Source organism: Hemitrygon akajei, chromosome 22, assembly GCF_048418815.1.
Source record: "Hemitrygon akajei chromosome 22, sHemAka1.3, whole genome shotgun sequence".
NCBI lineage: Eukaryota > Metazoa > Chordata > Chondrichthyes > Myliobatiformes > Dasyatidae > Hemitrygon > Hemitrygon akajei.
In genome coordinates this window covers 56154936-56178048 of record NC_133145.1, presented here as the reverse complement: position 1 = coordinate 56178048, position 23113 = coordinate 56154936, and the positions used below count along the sequence as shown (strand labels likewise).

Sequence of the window (23113 nt, the reverse complement as noted above, 5' to 3'; positions counted from 1 at the left end):
GGTTGTAAGGGATTCGCAGGCCGCTCCTTAGCCAGAGCCGACAGCAATTTGGGCATCGAGGGACAGAGGAAGAGGAGAGACATCCGCAGTACCACCGATGCGGCAGGAAGGGCCTCAAGGTGGCTGTGGCTCAAGAAAGGGGTGCCATGGAGTCATGTGTCGCTAGCCACCTGGACACAAGCTGGGGTCCGATCAGCCCCGGCTGGGTCACCTGGAGGAGGGTGTATGATGTTGAAAGACCCGAAACACCCGATGATTCCAGGAACATCACTGAAGATGTGTCCAGAGGCATCAGTAGATGGATATACAAAAATTTATTTGAGATACAGCATGGAATTGAACCTTCCAGCCCTTTGAGCTATAACGCCCAGCAACTCCTAATTTAACCCGAACCTAATCACAGGATAATTTACAATGACCAATTCACCTACTAACTGGTACATCTTTGGACTGTGGTGCACCCTGACAAATCCCCACATGCTACCACAGTTGCCAGGACTTGAGGGCCTGAGTTATAAGGAGAGGTTGGGCAGGGTTGGACCTTATTCCATGCAGTGTAGGGGACAGAAGGGTGACATTATAGAGGAGTATAAAATCACGAGAAACATAGATGAGGACAAAGGAAGAAAGCTTCTTAGGAGACTCTTACACAAAACCAAATGCCTGTAAAATTATAAATCTTCAGTTCATCATCTTCCAGTCACCAGTGAAATGCTGCAGTTTGTATCTGTGTGAAGAGAAGCCCCAGCTGGCGCTGTTGTTAAGCAGATTATGTTCGCAGTCAAACTGCAGTTTTCAATGCATCAAAATGAAATAGGAACCACAATGCAACAAAGTTATTAAGTTTTACTTCAACAGCAGGTTATTGATGACAAAAGGGATCTTAGTTTTATTAAAAGATCTAAATGTGACGATTGATAGGAACTACGACCTCCCCTTCTTTGCTTTCCAGAACACACACACACACACACTCCATTTCCAGACCAGAAACTCAATTAAAGTTCTCGAGTTGAAAAAGATACAGACCAAGATGTGTTTGATTTATTTGCCAATATAGTTTTAATTGTGCATTTTCATCTAAAAAGCAGACATTCAAAACAACGGCTCATGAGGTATCACATCAATATATCCTCCCTCAATTTAATTAATACCCAGCATATGAATTCCATATGCAATCAATGTACAGTGACAAGTGGACAAAATTAACATCCTAACAGAAACTAAATAGATCACACAAAATTAAGGTTAGTGAGTTTAAAACATCTATACACATTCATGTTAGCTCTGTTTGAGTGAGGTATTCAAACGGAAAGGATTGATGCATTTGTAAGCTTGTCTTGTGACCAAACCTATTTTGTTAATTTCTACATGGTCTTTTTCCCCACCAAGGCAAAATAACCATTTGGGTTAAGGTTGGAAATAATCCATTCGGTCAGCTACAATAAGTCTTCAACTGATTTTCAGGAAAGGATCCCCCCAAAAGGGAGATAATCAAGGTGAAAATGTCTCAAATTACTATAAGGCAAACTGACGCACACCTGATAAGCTAGGCATTTTTTAACCCAAACTTGCAAGTTTTATAAAGAGTCATTTATTAGTTGGAGGCGAGGAGCCAAATTGTAATAGGAGTGTTCTTAACCACCAATTAAAAGCTATTATCCTTGTTAGGAAGAATTATACACTTGTTTATTGACATACAGTGTGGAATAGGCCCTTTGATCTGCACTGCCCAGCAATCCCCCAATTTAATCCTCAGCTAATCACAGACAATTTACAATGACCAATTAACCTACCAAATGGTAAGTCTTTGGAATGTGGGAGGAAACTGGAGCACCTGGAGGAAACCCATGTGGTAAAGGGGTGAACACACAAACTCCTTCTAGGCAGCGGTGGGAATTGAACCTGAATTGTTGGTATAGAAAAGTGTTGTGCTAACCACTACGCCACCTTGCCTCACTTGTAGCAGAGGTCTGACAACAGAGTAGCTTTTGACTGTCGATTTCTAACTAAAAATAACTGAATGTAGAAGCCAAATGCTGAGGAATTGGAAGAGATACTGTAGTTACATCCTTAATTCACACATATATTCTCATCAGAGAATGTATGCTTGCACACTTTAAAAAAAATGCTTTCAACTTGACTGACTTATAACTTGTTTTTCCTGATACTGATATATTTAAACAGAACTTAAGTGAATTTTTCTCCAATACAGACAACCTAGTTCGTTCTTTTTAATTTTAAAGTTCAAATTCAGGTTACAAACTGATAACTACTAAACAAGGTTACAACTACTTGTGAGCCATCACCTAATCCTGAACATATATCGTGTTTCAGCTGTGAAAATTACTTTAATGCACTCACAATGGTGTCTTTTGGGATAAAAGCTACTGGTTTCAAAGAATCTCCAGCTAAGGTACATTTATTTAAAAGCACGAGGGTTGGCAAAATTGTGTCTGACTCGGCTGTGGGCCCTAAAAATCTAATGATCCCACTCCCAAATGCCATATAACAGTATTTGTGTCTGAGCTTACATTTTTTAAATTATTAATTAACATCTAATTCATACATCCCCGGATTATGGTCCTGGGAGAGGCTGTGGTTGCAACTGCTATCTCTTCCATCCACAGGCACATGGTATCAAAATCCAGCTGGGAACCAAGTCTGCAGGTTTGCAGGGGCATTGGGTTTGACTCTTAGATGTTCTCTGAGGTGCTCTGGAACACACAGTTTCAGAGACCTTATTTGTATCATTTTTTAATGGATTAAAAAAAGATCAAAACTATAACAATCAAAAAAAAAAGCTGTGCTAGGTGTTTATTTCAATCTATTTGTGACCAATGAGAGAAAATTACTTTGAATAACCCTAACAGCTCCTTTTACAACTGTTCAGCCTCCTGCACCTTCATTCTTGCTTGCATTCCAAAATATTTTTATTTAAGTAATTTTAAATTACAAAGTCTTTTAGGAAACTTTAGCTTTCCTCCAATTCTAAAAGCACTTATCAATTTTGATGAAGACGTTCAGGATTCCAGTTACAATTTTGTCTGCTCTCTGGAGTTGAGAAGAATGGACTCGGCAGGGTAAATATGGTGAAAATATTTTCCAAGGAGTGTTAAAGAAGGAGACGGCCTTGGGGTGAGGGGTTGACAATATTCAAACTAGATGAGGTCAAACTTCCTGGAGAGGGCTGAGGATCTTTGGAATTTCTCTCCCAGAGGGCTGCGGATGCTGACTCAAAGTATATTCAAAGCTGAGATGGATGACTTGGACCACAGTGGAAATGAGGGTTTATAGGAAACGGTCAGGAATATGGAGTTCAGACTAAAGATCAGAACAGTTATTATTTTATTGACTGGATGGAGCAGGAGGAGGACTGAGGGACCACACTACTAACTGCTTCTTCACCTTCCTAAGTTCCTTGCAGCTAATTTGACTTCAAGTAAGTTCCGCTGGTTCTTAGTGGGAAATGCGACACAGCATGGCTTTACTTTAGAACATGATGCTCTAATGAGGCGAGTCAGGATTTTTGGCTTAACTGTGCAAACAAAAAGCTTCAAATTTTAACTATTCAGCACTGAACTCACGCAGGACAAAAATGGAACCCTGTTTCTTCCAATCGGCTCAAATTCAATATCGCTGGTGAGCTGAGAAACAGCTCTGAATGCAATGTGGTAATGGGGTTGGATAATGTGGAATTTAAATTTGTTCCATTAAAGGATGATTCAAACTCAATATAGACTGAAAAAAAAGTATGGCACCCTGTTCTATACCTAACCTTTAGACCACAAAAGCAAGAAATAACAAATTACAAGTTTAACAAAAAAAAACCTTCCATTTACAGATGGCAACATAAAACCCAATACTACAAATTAATTTATTATCATGAAAAAAGCCAACCTTCCACTTTACTATTCGTTAATTGTGATCAGCAACTACTTAGCTACTAGTGTATATTATTGCCTAGGCTTAAACAAAAGTCAGTGTTAAATCATTTTAAAAGAGATAATATATAATAAAATAATACTGTATTTAATTCACAACATAGCTTAATAAATGTGAGATCATAATATGTATGTGGCATCAGATTTATATTAAAAATAAAGACAAATAAACAAGAATATCTCATAACTCTTGGCTTTTGCAGATCCAACTAGTTTACAAGCCTGAAGATTGGAAGCATTTATATCATTAGGAAAACAATCACAGATCAATTTCCAGTTCCTTTAATGGTTTCATTTACATTCGACAATAGATAAGTGGATCACTCTTGTCCTGCTCAGGTTGCTTGTCCCATCATCGGTTATTTGTACGAGCTGATTGGCGTTTCCTATTACAACCAGCAATTGTTGAGCAAAATTAAATCTCACACACACAAAACAAAACAAAACGAGTTGGGAAGAACACTGTACAATGTTTCAGAACAACATGATTTTCCTCCTGCGGGCCTGCTGTAGTCTATGGATAAAATAATGCTCACAGACGTAACGATAAATGTGTGAGTTTTTGAACAGTTCTTCAGAACAGCTACTAGTACTTTAATACCGGCATCCCCCTTTGATGTATTATTTCACCGAGGAAGCTGCGAGGATTTGTAATTTACACACAGTTGTTAGGCCATCTGAGGTGGTCACGACATGGCAAATTATATTAATCTGAATTCTAACATCTAATTCACAAAAGGGGAAATTTTTTTTTAGTGGTTCAGACAAGGCCTTGAATAAGTTTGGCAGCCATGTTCTTACAGGACAAGTTGTGACTGCTGCTGAAATAGAGAATGGAAAATTTGTTCAAATCACGACTTGCAGCAGCTGTCACCAAACGTTCAAGTGAATAATTCAATATGTACATTTGAAGTAATATACAGCGTCTGAGGCTAGTCAGAATCTCCATAAAGTAGACAGGCAGGGCTGCGTAATTCTGTGTTATCTGACGCGTTTCTCTGCTGAATATATAGACATGTAGTAGTCATTGCTTCCAACTGCTAAGTGAGGCTGTTGAGAAAAGCACAAAGTAATCAATGACCACTAATTAGAACATTTAGGCATCAGTATGAAATAATTATCTGTACCAAAAAACAATTAAACTCAAAAGACCTACATACCCCCGGCTTATGATGTCCATTACACAGATAGAAGAACAAAAATTAAATAAAGATTATGCTTATAATTGGGAACAATGGGACTTTTCCCTCACAGAATTTTTATTACATTGTGTTAATGACCTACAGGATCTTTGGAATGAAGAGTATTGTTTATAAATTAGAACAAAAATTGCTTAAATTGAGATCACATTAGCAAGAGGTAGCATGGTGTTGGAATACTGGGGAAGAAAAACTGGCTTATTACATGAAGGACAATAGAACCTGCAACACCTTCTCAGGCAATGTAAAAGGGTTCAAGTAATTTCAAATGGAGGTATTTATCTTTGAAATTGTGGATTAAATAAAATCTTTAATTGCCATTGCTTTAAACAGCAGCTGGCGCACGGCGAAAGGACATTAACTTCATTTGGATCAGGTAGGAGATAAAGTACAACATACACTAGGACTCAAGTTGGATTAATCTTGAGCAAGAAGGAAATGGAAGTGAGAGGAGTTGGATTATTTAGTGCTTGATTTTGAAGAGTTACCAGGCAGAGAGGACAGATCTAGTTACAAGAAGTGTGATATGTTAAAACCACAGCATCAAACTATCATACTAAAGCCTGTCTGGTTGAGTAACTCTTCAAGATATGCAAGCCTTAAAACTCATTTCAATGCATTTTCTTATTCATCGATTTTAAAACTTTTTCTGTTGAGGAGATAACTCAATACTGAAGGATAATTGGTCACATGACATGTAGAAAAGAGAATCTGCAATTCCTCTGAAATTTGGACTTGCACAGGGAAGATAATTTACAAGATGCCAAAAAAAAAAGGAATGGAACGCTTCCAAAAGCTATCAAACCCATATCCTCCCAATTGGTGACACGTTTGTCAGTCAGATGACTTTGACACAATTTCATTAAGAATAACACTGATGTCATTTGCAGGCTTTAATATTTTAATCGGAAGATGTGAGGATTCTTGTATGTGGAGATTCAAAGATCTCAATGGAAAACAAAATGCCAAGTATCTGTCTGAATATTTGTTCTTCCTAAAAATAACGCAGTGTTTATAGCTAGAATAGGTAGTAGACCAACCAGCAACTGAAAGTAAAATTCATTTCTACTATTTGTACAGTTCCAATTAAATTCAAAGTGCTTGTAGTACATACCAACAAGAACGCATGAAATTAGTCTCCATTCTTCCAGCCAGCACAATACAATGAGCGAAGACACTAACCAGTGTCAACTATTCAACATATCAAGAACATTACAGCAAAAGAAAATATTTTCTTTGATTCTCTAACATAGGGATTAAATCCATTTTTGGAAAATCCAGTTGTGAGAGAATACTTTGCACAACAGGAACTATGGGCAGTATTGTCAAATTCCTGCTAACGTCAATAAAACTTCACAGGACAAAAAGCAGGTAGGGAAAAATCATTGCAGACACTGTCCACCTAGCAAAGTGCCTTTTCCAAAAGGTCCCTTCTGAACAGCGCTATAGGGCTATTAAAAAAAAACCTGTTACTTTAGTCTTACATAATTCTTTATAATTGTTGAATGTTGCTTTTTATTGCATGAAACACCAACACAGCACAGCAAGTTCCTAATACATGTAAGTGCTTATGGCGAATCAATTGATCCTTGACCAAGATAGTACAGTTATAAATTGTGTTTGTGAAGAGAGGTGGCAACTTTGACCTTGTTTCTGCCTATGCAATGAAATGCTGCACATTCTTAAAGTAATCATTGCACGGGGAAGAATAATGAGGGCTTATAACAAGTGAACAGGGATGCAGATTGTGCTAAAGTGGTAACAGAAAACTATATATAAAAGTAGGGACGTAGAATGCAGCAGCAGATGAACCCCAAGTTTCAGGAACTTCACTTAATTGTGTTATAGCGTGTACCCACTGGTGTAACAGGAAATTGGATTTACTGTTAGACCTGTGGACAGACATTTTATTCTGTAAGCAGGACCTAGTCTGTTACTTAATTAAGTCTTTCTGTTGCCACTATTCTGCTAACAAATGTAGTTTTATTGGTAATCTCCCCAACTGAAAATGTAAAAGCTGTTCCAAATTCATGCTCAGGTAGATCAGCTTTGGCTTGGCTCCTGCTAGGCACCAGTTTTTAATAAATTGCCCGTTATTTCAAACACCACCAACTCCGTTTGATCTTTCAGACTGCTCCTACAATGATAGTTACGTTATAAAGATAATGAATCAGGAACTGCATGGAAGGAATACCTCTGAGAAATGACTTACCCAATACGGGTGGAAAGCCAGGCAGCTAATGGCTCCAATCCTCTGCCCCATAAATCCGTCATAGTATTTAATATTGCTTATCACTTCTCCACTTGCATTATATACAGCAATGAACTGGTTCATGGAGCCACTGAAAGATCAAGAATACATTTACGATTAGGCATCATGTGCAATTTTTTGGATGATAGAACACTGAACGTATGCACTTCCACTATGCAACCATTCAGTTAAAGAACAATGCTGGGCTGGGAATGGGACTTAACACGAATTTAACAATTCACAATTTATAAAAAAAAAGCTGCTGTGCTGCTAGTTCACTGAATTAAAGCACAAACAAACTTGAATTGTTTCCCTTAAATTACAGGAAAAAACAGCCAACTTTGTTTATTGTCTACAAGTCAGACTCATCTGCGCCTCTTTACATCATATATACTCAGTGGCCACTTTATTAAGTACACTTGCTTGTTAATGCAAATATCTAATCAGCCAATCATGTGGCAGCAAGTCAATGCATAAAAGCATCCGGACCTGGTTAAGAGGTTCACTTATTGCTCAGACTAAACGTCAGTATGAGATCTGAGTGCCTTTGATGGTGGAAAGGCTGGTTTGAGTATTCCAAAGACTGCTAACCTCCTGGGATTTTCAGGCAAAACAGCCTCTAGAGCTAACAGAGAATGCTGCGAAAAACATAAAAATATCCTGTGAGGAACGACCTGATGTTTCGACGATTTAAATTCTGGGCCAGATGGATTGAAAAGGCAGGGTGTTGGGACCAGAGGTGAGGATCGGGCCTGCTCTGCTCATTGCTCTGCAATGTTAACTCTGCTCATCACTGCACTGAGGCTGAGGCAGTGATCTATGCTGGCTGTTTCCGGTTCTGTGACACTTACTCCGCTATGCGCTGACCTGAGGCTGCGGCCTGTGCTGGCTGTTTCAGGCTCTGCGACGTTTACTCCGCTATGCGCTGATCTGAGGCTGCGGCCTGTGCTGGCTGTTTCAGGCTCCGCGTCTGTGGGCTCCGCGACGTTTACTCCGCTATGCGCTGACCTGAGGCTGTGGCCTGCTCCGGGCTTTATGTCTGAGGACTTATTTTCATTCTAAATGCTATTTGCTTAATTTTATTGCTTGCATGATTTGTTTATTTTATCTCTCTGCACATTGGGTGTTTGTTGGTCTTTTTTAAAATGGGTTCTTTTAGGTTTCTTTGTTTTGTGGCTGCTTGTAAGGAGGCAAATCTCAAGGTTGTATAATATATACATCCTGTGATAATAAACGTACTTGAACTTCATGTACATAAAATCAATCTAAGTATATAACTGTTACTTCTACATTGTTTTATGACATTGATTTATATTTATATTGGTTGTATTTTTGAAACATGTTTTTATGTTGCATTGGATCCAGGGTAACAATCATTCTGTTCTCCTTTACACTTGTGTACTGAAGAATGACGATAAAGAATCCTGAATCTTGAATTATGAAATAGGCTAGCAAGTTGACCAGGGCTGAGAGCCGAATGTGACATTGAGGGAGGGCAGGCAGAAAGGGAAAAGAGCAATGCTGAACTACTGATAGCAGAGGAGGGGAGTATCCTGGTAAGAACTGGTCTTGCCATGGCAGTTCATGAGATTGAATCAATCTTGGTTGAGCTATGTAAATTAGCAACTGGGTTAGTTACTCATCATAGTTATAGTACAGGGCATGACATAAATCAGGAATTAAGAAGTGCAGGCAACAGGAATAACAGTGTTATTGAGGGGCTTCAATCTACATATAGACTGAACAAGCTAAATTAGAAGCTGTAAGGGAAGGCCATTTTCTGGAACATATGCAAACCTGGTTTCTAGATAAATATGTTACGTAGAAGTCTATTTTTAGATCTTGCACAGTGAGAAAGGATTAAATGATAATCTTAAGCAAGACACACAAAACGCTGGAGAAACTCAGCAGGTCAGGCAGAGGAAAAACAGTTGACATTTCAGGCCGAGACCGTTCATCAGGACTGAATGAACAGAAATGATCATCTTGTAAAGGGACCTTAGGGATGAAAGACCATAATGTGACAGTTTTGCACTGAGCTCGGAAGTGATGCAATTCAACCTGAAAACAGGATCACAAGTCTTAACAAAGGAAAGTTGGAAGGTAGAAGGGGAAAGCTGACTGCTACTTTCTTACGTTTGACAGTGGACCAGCAATGGCCAACATTCATAAACATGACGCATGGGATACAGAAACTAATTCCTTCAGGGAATAACACAAAAAGTCATTTATCTGTGACTGACCAGAGAAATTAAAGACACTATAAACTGAAAATAAGTGGCTTATGAAATGCTGTCAGAAATCTCAGTGGACCTGAGAACTGGGAGTATTTCCAAACTCAGCAAAAGAGGACCAGAAACTTGATAAAAAAAAAATCATGACAAGACAGAATATGAGATTATCTGTTGAAAAACCTACAACTGACTGTAAGAGCTTTTAATTATGTAAAAGACTCGCAAGTAGATTTTGTTAACATATTTGACAGCCCTCGTGTTGAAAAACATACAACTGACTGACAGAGGTTTCAATCTATGTAAAAAGACTGGCAAGGAGATTTTAGTAACACAAGTATCTGACAGCCCTCATGATTTTTATTTGAAATTTGGTAAAATCAAGGCCTCCAAGAGTGGAGCAAGGGTAATGGCCACTAGATCAGAAGTTAAGGTGTGTATCAGCCCAAACAAGAGAAGCCAGCACTAGTCTTCTCATTATATTAAGAAAACACATTGGTTCTGAGTTTGCTAGAGTAAGTATTTGCTGGGATACTCTATGGCAGTGATTCCCAAAGTGGACAATATTGCCAACCCCCCTGGAGAGGGAGCAATAAAGATAAAGGAGGCGGTGGTGGGCTGCTCAGTACCAAGGGGGGGGGGGGCAGCTGAGGGATTACACATTTAATTTAAGAAATAAATTACTTATTATAAGCACTTAATCTTCAGTGCCTCATAATTGATTACAATGATCACGTGATCACCTCATCTTTCACTAACCCACTTGTCCTCAGACTTTGGTGTAAGTGCATTATAGCTGTTGAAAAGCAATGTGATATGTCTGTATTTGGCATGTCATGAAAAATATAGAATGAAGAAATTGTGTTATTTCTGGGCCTGGCCCACACATTATTGCTGTTCACTTCTGTAGTACAGTGTTAGCTAGAATTCCTGTACTCTAATCACGCAGTGACGAATTTCCTGCAAATTACGTTATGGTATGGCCAATTGAGGTATCGCTGCCCCACTTTATGTACCTTCAGGCAGAGTCAGGTATTGCCTGAGCTATGATGATGTCACAACTTTTCCCTTTATTGATCATAGCGCTTGAGGTTGGACTTAAGCAACAGGCGACCGACCGTGATCACAACTCCTTAGTGACAATGGCAGAAACACACCAAATGAAGGAGTGTAGGTACAGTACTGTGCAAAAGTTCTAGACACGTATACATAGCTAGGGTGCCTAAGACTTTTGCACAGCACTGTAGTAACTTAACATATTGCATTGTACTGCTGTCGCAAAAGAAAAAAAAATTCATGACGTATGTGAGTGATGATAAGCCTGATTCTGAGATGGGTCTCTGTTGTGGACTGAGAGTGGGAAGGGGGCAGGGAGAGGGGAATCATGGTTGGGAAAAGAAGGGAGAGGGGAACGCCAGAGAGACATTCTGCAATGATTAACAAACCAAACTTTTGGAATGAAATGACCTTGCCTGGTGACTTGGGGCTGGATGTTTCTGCACATGTGGCCACTCTCCTCCCTGGCACTTGTTCTCTACCACCTGTCCCATATGCCTCCCACGGCGCTCCACCCTTGACCACTCCCAAATCCTTTGTTCCCACCTGATTTACAAACTCACTCTCTGCACCACGTTGACAAATGCAGTACATACAGTACAAAAGTCTTAGGCACCCTAGTAATATATATGTGCCTGAGACTGTTGCACTGTACTGTAATATAGTATCAGAAATATGGATTTATACCATCACCAAGCAAGCGACAGCTTGCTGTGTGAAAAAGTATTTTCAAATCAGTCAGTGAAATGTCCAGGATCCTTTAACATTTTAAGAGAATATACTCCATCTGATAAAGCAAACAAGAACTTGGCTCATTTTCAGTCGCTTAGTGAAAACTTTCAGAAACAGAAAATACTTCAAAGCCAGCACTTCACAACAAAACAGCGATGGTTTGTGTGCTTCATACATTTCATTGCTCACCACTAAATCTGGAAAGCCCCATACAATAGGAAAAGAACTAATTCTGCCAGCAATAAGAGTGGTTCTGAGTACAGTATTACATAAGTCACCAGATTCTGCTCAGTGACAACTCTGTTCAAAGACAAATGAAATTCTGAGAACCTGGAAGACACATTGAGCAACATGCTTAGGACAACAGAATTTGCTCTGCAGTTGGATGAGTCAACAAACCTTTGCTTCTTGGTTATGTCCGCTTCATAAAAGATGAAAGCATGGTTGAAGAGCTGTTATTTGCAATGGGACAAGAAACAGATCTGAAGAGCTCATCAACATTCTTGCTTGGTGAGCGGAACGGGGCATCATCAGTGACAGGATGCCACCGCTATTACTTCCTTGAAAGAAAAAGATTGATGCTGCCTTCCTGCGACCATGCTTTGTGTAGATGTGCTCAATGGTGGGGAGGGCTTTACCCATCATGGAGTGGGTCATATCCACTCATTTTTGTAGGATTTTCCATTCGAGGGCTTTGGTGTTTCCAAGCTGTGGTGCAGCCAATATACTCTCCACTACACCTCTATAGAAGTTTGTCAAAGTTTTAGATGTCATGCCAAATCTTCGCGAACTCCTAAGGAAGCAGAGACACTGCCGTGCTTTCTTCATAATTGCATTTACCCGCTGGGCCCAGGATTTCCTCTGAAATGATAACACCAAGGAATTTAAAGTTGTTGCCCCCCCCCCGCCACCCCACCGATCCCCTGATGAGGACTGGCTCACAGACTTCCAGGTTCCTCTTCCTGAAGACAATATTCATCTCTTTGGTCTTGCTGACATTGAGTAAGAGGTTGTTGTTATGGCACCACTCAGTCAGATTTTCAATCTCCCCCTTGTATGCTGATTCATCACCACCTTTGATTTGCCCTATGACAGTACTGTCAGCAAACTTAAATACCTCGCCACAAAATGATTTTGAGCTGAATCCGAGGCTCAAAAAAATTCATACCAAAACTTTTGGTTGCAGAAAAAAATGTCTGAACGCTTCCCTGCACTATGGAAAAGGTCAAGATGTTCTTTATTGCCTTTCCAAAATCATATTTAGTGGAGCGCAGTTTCAGTGAAGTCACCCAACTTCTTTCAAATCAACAAAACAGACGCAAATTACTGACCGTGGGATCTGAGACTTCTTCTGAGTGACATTCAGCCTGATGTTGAGAAGCTGGTATTGCTGCACCAAGCCCATCCATCTCATTGAAAGGTGAAAAAGCACAGCAATGAAGTAGTGAATAGTTGGACTAATAATGTACACTTAAAATTGTTTCTACAATAATTTTACCTGCAGCTTTAAATTTACAATTGAATAATTTCTGCAGTTGTTTGTCACTGCTTTGAATTTTCAGTTCCTATTTTCTTTCACTGTGCGTCGTAAATCAACTGTGACTGTGGCCTTACTGTTAAGAAGTCCAGGATCCAGTTGCAGAGGGAGGTGTTTAGATGCAGTGAGGACAGTTTCTCCACCAGTTTCTGGGTATGATGGTGTTGAATGCCGAACTGAAGTCTATAAACAGCAGTCTGGCATATGAGACCCCATTTTCCAGGTAGGACAGGGCAGAGGCTATTGAATCATCAGTGGATCGATTTGAGCAATAAGCGAACTGGAAAGGGTCTAGTGTAGCAGGGAGAAAGGCTTTAATGTGGTCCATGACCAGCTGCTTAAAGCATTTCATAATGGTTGTTGTTAATGCCACTGGACGATAGTCATTTAGGCAGGTTACTGTTGCCTTCTTTGGTACTGGAATGATGGTTGCACCTTAAAAATGGATGGGACAGTGGATTGTTCCAGGGAGATGTTGAATATATTCGTCAGCTGGGCTGTGCAGTCTTTCAGAGCCCGACCTGGTATATGATCATTTTTCAATCTTTTTTATTGATTTCCAAATAAAGAATATACAAATCAGAAGAGGAGTTTAACAAGTAGATAATATAAAAGACATATAAACAGCAATAGTAAAACAAAAAGTATATAATATCAAAATCAAATAGGTAAAATATTATGCTGTTATATATACAATGGTCAAAAAACTACAACTCCTCATAACAATCATAAAAAAAAAGAAAGAGAAAAAAAGAAAGAAAAAGATTGGGCAGTCCAATTGAGGATAAAATGAGAAAAAAGAGAGAGAAAAAAAAACACATCCTTCCAGTCATCTCCGAACCTTCATGGATAAGGATTTTTCCCAAAGAGAATAAAAAAAACAAATAAAAATAAATTAACTCATGTGAAAATATTGAATAAAATGTCGCCAGACTTGTTCAAAATTAAAGGATGTATCAAATGTCCGGCTTCTAATTTTCTCCAAGCTTAGACATGACATAATGGAGGAGAGCCAATAGAAAACAGTAGGCAGCTTAGATTCTTTCCAATGTAGCAAAATAGCTCTCCTAGCCAGTAAAGCTGAAAAAGCTATCACATGTTGGGCTGAAGCAGACACTTTATGCTTGCTTCCTCTGGGAAAATCCCAAAAATTGCTGTAAGTGGATTAGGTTGAACATCCATATCTATAACTTTAGATAATATTCCAAACACACCCCTCCAAAAATTATTTAAACTTACACATGACCAAAACATATGAGTTAAAGTAGCCATTTCTGTGTTACATCTGTCACAAATAGGGCTGCCGACCTGGTATACGATCAGGCTTTGTGTGGGTTGACTCTGGCCAGGGTCTTGCACACCTCAACTTTAGCCAGATGGAATGCCTGCTCCCTGGCGGGAAGGGTGCCTTCCTTGCCAGCACTTTGTTCTGCGCATCAAACCAGCACTCTGTGAATGTCGCTCAAGATTTCCAGCATCTCAGAAGCCCGTGTTTATAATGGAACAATCTTTTAATTTCTTTGCAGAATGCTGAATTTAAGAAGAGATGTCAAACACCAAAGTATTTTGTGCTGCCCAAAACAGAATAAGTGCTTGAAGAGGATCATAATCTGAGACACTGCTTGCTGCAGCAAGACCATAATAAATGCCAGGAAGAGAAACGAGCACCTCTTAGTGGAGAATTTCATAACAGAGCCAGTTTTCTATGTACTGGATAATTTTAGCCACTCTCCCACACACAAAATCAGGAAGAAGGTACAGGAGCCTCAGGACTCACACCACCAGATTCAGGAAAAGTTATTACCCCTCAACCATCATGCTCCTGAACCAGACAGGGTAACTTCAGTTGCCTTATTACTGAACTGTTCCCACAACCTATAGAGTCACTTTCAAGGACTCTTCATCTCATATTCTCAATTTTTATTGTTTATTTGTTTATTTATTTATTATTATTATTTTTCTTTTTGTATTTGCACAGTCTTTTATTGATTCTATTATGGATTTATTGAGTATGCCCACAAGAAAATCTCAAGCTTGTATATGTTGACGTGTATGTATTTTGATAATAAACTTACTTTGAAATTTTGAACTTTGAACTTGAACAAAAGACCCAATGATATTACGACAGAGAATGGAGCCTGACATTCATGTTGTGTCACTCTTTCTATGTGAGTTTTATGCAATTGGCAAGTTATTATACGTTTTCAGGTTATCTTTGCAATGGAAAGAGTATATATTGGATTTGTTTTATGCCTACAGTTGTGGGAATACTGGTGTCAGTGCGTGGGAAGAAAAGATCAAAGACATCCTCAGCAATGATGTGAGGAAGGTCAGAAATCATTAGACTTACAGAAACATGAAGGCTTACAGTCATTATGGAAATGAGAATGGGCCAGAACAGACAAACGTGAAAATATTCAACTGGAGGAGATCTAATTTCAGCACCATGAGAGGAGACTGAGTGAAATACAATCTGGAGACGAGGAGTAAAGCAGCAATTGAGAAATGGGAGTCTCTCAAACAAGAGTGGTCTGACTCCAGATGAAACATGTGCTTGTGAGAGGTGAAGAAAGAGCAACTGAAGCTAGAGCTCATGGGTGGCTTACAGATAACACAATTAGAACTGAAAAGGAAACAGAAAGCACAGAAACGAAAAAAAAAAATTGCTACAAAAAATACAGCGGCAGATGAGACTGGCTCAGTGGGCAACACAGTCAGCACAGGTGAATTGGGCTGAATGGCTTTACTTCATGCTTCTTGACTCTACCAAGTAACATTAAAGGAAAATCGAAAATCTTTCCACATAGATTTAAAATGTTGGCAACATCCAAGGCAGAAGTGTCACCTCATCCGAACGGAATGCATCTGAAGCTGTTAGGGAAAGAAGGAATGACAGAGTCAGAGCGCTTTGATCACCTTGCAATAAAAGAGACCGGCTTTTTTTTGTTCTAATTGTGTTTTCTTGTTAAAAATGCGTACTCTTTATGATTGCTTCAGATTATGCCACGCGGCTTGACGCTGCTACAATTAAGTTTTTCATCACACCTGCGCTTTGACATCAATATTATTCGACTTGGGAGAGTTGCCACGAGACTACAGAACGGTAAATGCCACAAACAGAAATGCAATTCCAGCTCAAGTCAGCGTAGCACTGATGATGATGAGGAACACTGTATCTGGCTGCAGAGCCTCCCAAACCTGTACCACCCACTACTAGGATCACAGCTAATCCTGTGAATTAAACCCACATTCCTGTGATTCTCTTCTAGTTGCTCCTTTTCTTTCTTGTTATTTTGATTTGGGCGGACTGGCTCAGTTAAAGAACAACACAGTGCTAAATTGAACGGAACTGAGCATTCCTAGACTGTTTCAATGACTCTGTGCTTTGATGTTTTATATTCTGTGTTTCTCGCTCATTTTTTGCCGTTTGCACGATTTGATCTTTTTTTTGTGCACTGTGTTTTTGATGATTTCTTTGAACGGGTTCCATGGTGTTTCTTTTGTTTACTGGCTGTCTGGGGTGGGAAGATGAATCTCAGGGCTGTATACTGTATTCATACTTTAATAATAAATATACTTTGAACCTTCCTCACTTAAAACATTACATAATATAAATTTTTAAGAAATGAATATCCATTGCCTACCAAGGGAGGAAATTCCAAAGATCTGTAATCCTTTGTATAACCTGTCTTTATCACACATCAAAATAGCTGTTGCCCTTTGCCCTAAGATTGTGCCTCTAGTTCAAAACTACCCAGTTTGAAGAAATCTCTCATGAATCCTGTATTACTGAAATCACCTTGCATTCTTTCAAATGTATCCTTCTATACTCCAGGGAGTAGAGGCCTGACTTACTCAAAACCCTCTCAGGAAGCAATCTCATAAATACACAATGCCCTGGCTCATGAACAAGTATACTTTCCTCAGGTATAACGAAAAAAAAACTGTATCCTAAATTTCCATAATACCTCAGCAAGAATTAAAAAAAACCAAAAACTAGACATTAACTTTTTTTACTGAACATTTTGTGCTTTTATTTTACATTTCCAACATCTGCATTTTTGCAGTTGCCTTGGAGAGACAGTGCAAAACAAAAAGAAATGTCATGAGGAAAAAATGGGAAATTACAACCTATCAAGGAAATGTTGAAGCAACTTTAAATGCACTTTTGATGGATTGATGGGAGAGTGACAATGCTAATATGGTCAAAGGACACTGGATAAAGTACCACATGAAGCATTCAGCAAAACTGATAACATTGGGCTTAAAAATCTACATAAGCCATGAATTCAGGTCTATGTAGGTGTAAACTCAAAGTTATCTGTGGAAGAGAAAATAATTGAGAATTCTTCAAAGCTGGAAGTAAATTTATTATTACATATAAGTCAACAGTTAGAAGGTCAGGGCTTGCTGACTGGCATTGCATACTCTGCGCTGTATTGCTAAAATAAAATTTATTCTACCATGAGGTTCATTTTCTTGCAGGCATTCACATAGTACAAAGAAGTACAATAGAATCGTTAAAAAACTACACACAAAGACTGACAAACAACCAATGTTCAAAGGAAGACAAGCTGTATAAATACAAATAAATAAATAACAACAAATAAATAATACTAAGAAAATGAGTTGCAGAGTCCTTGAAAGTGAGTCCATAGGCTGTGGAATCAGTTCAGAGTTGAGGTGAGTGATGTTGTCCACACAAGTTCAGGAGATGATGGTTGCAGGGTAATAACTGTTCCTGAAGCCGGTGGTGTGGGACCTAGGCTCCTGTACATCCTGTCCGATGACAGCAGCAAGACGAGAACATGGCTTGGATGGTGGGGATGGCTTTTCCTGCGATGGACTGGGCTGTATCCATTGTACTGCTGAAGTTATTTTCAGATAGACGGGAATCATACAATGGTATTTCCCAAATGATGTCCCGCTCACCCAGGGGAAGTGCAATACATCGCCTCTCCTTTCCCGGTGTAGTGTTCGCTGCGTGGTCACTGTCTGGCTTGCTAGGCAAGAGGCCACTGCAAATGGCCTCTCCTACACTACTGCGTCTGTAGCAACAGCTTCTCGTTGGTGCCCCCCGTTTCCACCGAGCTTGCTACGTCATGGGGTGACCGAGTGCCCGGTGGTGTAACTGGATGGGTGGGCTGGGCTCGTTAGCCTTGGTTGGCAGCCAGCCTAAGAGAAGGACAAGTCTGCCACCAAACCTGGGCAGGTGGGGCTCGGCAGCCTTGTCAGGCCATCCACCTCGAAGAAGGACACTCCGACGTAACTCCTACGACTCGAGGACCTCGCTGTCACCGTCCCATCTTGCTAGGCTATGGCAGATGAATCTCGGGTGTAAAGGGTGGGGCCAGTATCGCGCACACTGCTCTCCACCTAAAAATACCATTGCGCAGGCCGAAGGACAGGCCCACGTCTATGCAGCTGCTGTGGCCGGGTCTGCCTGTCCCATACTGGCCTTGTCTGCCACCAGCGAGCCTGCAGCAGACGTGGGCAGCCCCCTTCCTAAATCTTTGCTCGCGAAGCCAAGCTATGATTTCCCAAAGGCTGATATTTTATTAATGTCTTGATTTTGAGATGCAACGTAATGTCAAAGAATGTGGAAATGTAGCGAACAGGCTGAAGATTATAAAAAGGCTTCAAGCAAACTGATGAAATGGCTTACAGATGACGGAGAGGACATTTTGCAAGGTTTGGTTTGATGTTTGGAAACAAATTCTCAGGGTAAGATGAGGAGGGACTTCTTCCCTTAGGGATTATGAACGTTTGGAGCTTCCATCTCAAGAGGGCTGTTGAGTATCAGCCATTCATGTGATACTGAGGCTTTATGAGGCATTGGTCAGACTGCACTCAGGAGCACTGTCAGCATTTCTGGGCCCCATATCTAAGAAAGGATGTGCTGGAATTGGAGAGAGTCCAGAGGATGTTGATGAGTGTGGATCTCATTGAAACCTGTCGAATACTGAAAGGCCTAGTGGATGTGTTTCCAATAGAGGGGGAGTCTAGGACTAGTGGGCACAGCCTCAAAACAAAAGGACGCCCCTTCAGAAGAGAGAAGAGGAGGACTTGTCTTAGCTAGAGGGTGATGAATCTGTGGAATTCATTGCCACAGATGGCTGTAGGGACCAAGTCAATGGGTATATTTAAGTGGAGGTTGACAGGTTCTTGATTAGTAACGGCATCAAGGGTTATGGGGAGAACGCCAGAAAATGGGGTTGAGAGGGAGAATAAATCAGCCATGATGGAACAGCAGCGCAGACTTGATGGGCCAAACGATCTAGTTCTGCTTCTATGTCATATGATCTTATTCTGCAGTTGAATGCTCCCAATAAAGAATCTTGCTCACCAATGAGAGTGAATGACAGAGCAGTTTGAACGGCTACGAGAACAATTCCTGTCCCCACTGCTTTCATTCTTAGACAAACGTAACACTAAGTTTGCATACGGCAGATCAAATAAGAGTGAAACAACTGCAAATGGGTCGAAGGAACCAAGGATAAATGTCTACCAGTGCGAGGAAAAGACAAAAGCAAGAGTACAGGGTTACTGGTTTTATAAGGGAGGAGAAAGAAACACAAAGAAATGATACTAAACCTTCAGAAGTCACACCAGACTTTAGAAACGTGTGAGACAGGCAGAGTATAGGGAAGCTTTAATAGAGATGCACAAAATGTACAAGATGGTTATCAATTGTGACAAGCTGTGGAAGCTGCTAAAAAAAGGCTGGTGGTCATTTTCCACACAAAGTGCCAGTAAATTGAACGCCTTCCAAGAGCTGTGGGTCTGACTCACCAGGCAGATTAACAAATGTCCTTTAGGAAAAACAAGAAATGAAAGTGAGATAAAGAGGGCTTGTTTTAAAGTAGTGAATTATGTCTGGGAATGCAATGAGTTCTTCCTAGGTCATGGAGAAAGAGCGGAGAGAAACACAAACTCTTCCAACGAGCCACACTATGCATAAGGATTCAGATTCAGCTGCAAAGAGGAAAGACAATGCCGTGGACAAACATCACTCATTTTTTGGACAAATAAACCCACGATGACAGGGGAATATGAAGTGAAAAGTAAGGATGCCTTTGGATGTGGGTACTTGGGGATTTATAAGTTTATTATACACATATGTCACCATATACTACCTCGAGATTAATTTTCTTGCAGCCATTCACAGTAGAAATACAACAGGATCAATGCAAAATGGAATATAAAGACGACAATCAATGTGCAAAGAAGACGAACTGCGCAAATACGAATAACAACAACAACAATAATAATAATGATAGTCCTTGAAAGCGAGTCCATAAGTTGTGGAATCAGTTTAGTATTGCGGTGAGTGAAGTTATCCGAGCTGGTTCAGATTGTTAAGACAACGTGCGGAAAAAAGAGCAAATCATGCAAACAATAAAAAGTAAACAAATAACACTCAGAACTAAAGTTCACAAAAGTGAGTCCATGGCCACAAAGCCAGTTCGTAGCTGCAGCTGGTCCTGGAGCCCATCAGCTGCAGACCATGGTCTCAGTTCGGTGCATGGACGAGTACAGCTGGCGGAGCAGCGAGCTGAACACTGGCCCATTCCTCATTTCTGGCTCTGACACCCTGATCTTTTCAATTCTGACCCTGCGCTTAAATCAGCGAAACATCGGCTGATTCCTTGCTCTCGGGCCTGGGCCCTGCCACTTCAATTCAACCCCAATCTGTCCAGCAACAGTCAAACATTGCTCATTCCTTGTTCTCAGGTCCAGGCCCGGCTGCCTCAATTCGGCCCGTACTTGTCAAGCTGGCTCAGTGAATCCTCCAGAACACCGCAGGAACCCATCTTCCGGGTCGTGCTGCCATCAGCAGCACATTGGTGTGAATGTGTGTGGCGACTATCCCCAGCACACCCTCGTTAACCTTGCCGGTCGTTAACACAAACACCACATCTCCCTGTGTGTTTTGATGTACACGTGACAAATGCACTTGAATCCTGAAATGAAGCTAATGCCATCGTGTCCTATGAATGTTTATTCCTTCTGCTTGGCAAATGAATAAAGGTCCAATCTGTTGATTCACCTGTATTAATGGAAATAATGTTGAAGTCACTTACCAAGCAAACAGATTAGCTTGAGGATGGAAGTCCAGCGCTGTCAGCCCTTTTACCGTCTGGATAATATTGTATGAATCCGTCTTCCGTGGGTCAAAGAACCTCACATCTCCATTTACACTTAACAATTGAACAAGGGAGAGGATATGAAGTGTCACCAATTTCTTTGAGAAGGACAACATGCAAGAAACAGTTTGCTGCTGATTAGTATAGCAACTACAATCCAGCTAATATTTCACTAACTTTACCCAATTAACAAATTATAAATGAGCTTCCCCTGCGATGACAATGCTCAAACACACACAGCTGCAATATTAAATTTAAAAAAAAACAAAGCTCCTGTCTCATTCAATTAAAGAAATATCCAGAGATATTTAATTAACAATTAGTCTCATCTCAAGTTAAATAATTCACAACATATTACAAACTCATTACAGATGTAATTATATGCATTTGAAGTATCTCTGGAAGATCAAATTGTCATTTCATCAAAAAGAAACAGAAATCTTGTGTTACCTCACAGCGATGATATTGCCTTTTGAGGACTTCTGTAAATAGGTTTTTACTACCCATGCAGAATGTTCCCTGTAGGTCATTACACGGCTGTGGAAGCAATCACAATGTCCACAGCCAGGTTATCATTCCATTTCAGAACAGGGTACAGAACACATCAGGATATTAAGGATATTGTGCTTATCAAGTTGGGGGCGGAGGGGAGTCAGTGCTGACACGTGAGAAACTTCACCAACTCTGCCCATTATTTTTATTCATTATTGTCACGTCAGACCCAGTACATCTTGGAATGAGGGTTAAACTCCTAATGTCCTAAGATACATCTTTAAGTACAAATGACTCCTCTCTGAAGTAAAAAGATATCTCTTTTTCTCATCAACAACTATTGAACTCCATGGGCCAAATGCAGCTGAATGTAGGCAAGTGCAGTGGCTGGCACAGACAGGATGGGCTGAAGAACCTCTTTCTATGCTTTAAGAATCCATGATTATTTAGTGCTACATTATGGAATGGGGACTCATGGCAATTGAATTAAACTGTGACTAATCATTTTCACTTAATGGCACACCAAATGCCAGGAAATTGGATTACTCCTCTGTCATCTTCATCTTAAATCAGGTGAAAGAGCAATGTTTTAAAGAAATCAATGTTTAGAAATATTAATTGCTAGGTTAATGAAGTTCTCATACACAAACAATTATTTTCTGAGTTGAGTTTAGCAGAATTTATTTATAAGACATGGAAATCTTAAGCAAAGTTTTATCATCACTTAATCAACAACCCAGGTCAACGCTAACAGATTTGGGATTTGAATGTGAAGCAGAGACCAGCTAGTGCTGATGAAGATTCATTGACCTGAAATATTCTCTCTCCCTAGATGCTGCCTGACCTGTTGTATATCCCCAGCAGTTTCTATTGTCACTAAGAAGGAAATTACATTATCACTGGAAGAGACATTTGGAGGAGATTTAAAGCCAAGACCTCATCTTCTTGTTTATGTGCACTGATATTCAAGACAGAATAGGAATATTCTCTGGATGAAAGTGCTCATTAATTTCATCCTGATGCACAAGCTGGCCATGATAATATCCTACACGAGTCACCAATTATTTGACTTTGAAGCATTTTGATTCTTCTATTGAGGTTAATAAGTCTGTTTTGGATATTATGAATTACAATTTGGATGCTATCCGACTCCAGACCACCAATGGGGTAGAGTTCAGCCTCTGAAAGAGCCTAGCAAGTCACACATTCTGGGTACAATAGGTGTTAGCCTTGCCAGTGACATCTATATCACCAGAGTGAATGAAAGTTGACTTCACCGTCTCTTCTTGTTTGGAAGTAAATTGAAATTGCATCAGACGTGAATCATCTCGCAGAACAAACGTGAAACCTAAATAATATATGCACATCATAAAATGCATTTGAATGTGTTTGGGTAACAAAACTGAATAAGAGAAGACAAGAAACTCGCTATTAACTTTTGAATGGGCAACATAATACACTTAACATTAAAAACCACCCTATCACTGAATTCAACCACTGCAACAGTACCTTTCCAACCCATTATAT

General features: G+C 40.0%; 1 protein-coding gene across 1 annotated transcript in view; it reads right to left on the bottom strand.

Annotated features, from left to right (window-relative positions):
- Positions 1-1035: 1035 nt before the first annotated feature.
- Positions 1036-23113, bottom strand: part of rptor (regulatory associated protein of MTOR, complex 1) — a 483948-nt gene continuing 461870 nt past the window's right edge. Inside the window, exons 31-34 of the mRNA XM_073026287.1 lie at positions 21545-21631; positions 21032-21148; positions 7353-7482; positions 1036-4991 (exon numbers count right to left, since the gene is read on the bottom strand). Of these exons, the coding sequence (XP_072882388.1) occupies positions 4923-4991; positions 7353-7482; positions 21032-21148; positions 21545-21631 (403 nt within the window). The 3' untranslated portion in view covers positions 1036-4922. The remainder of the gene's footprint in view (positions 4992-7352; positions 7483-21031; positions 21149-21544; positions 21632-23113) is intronic.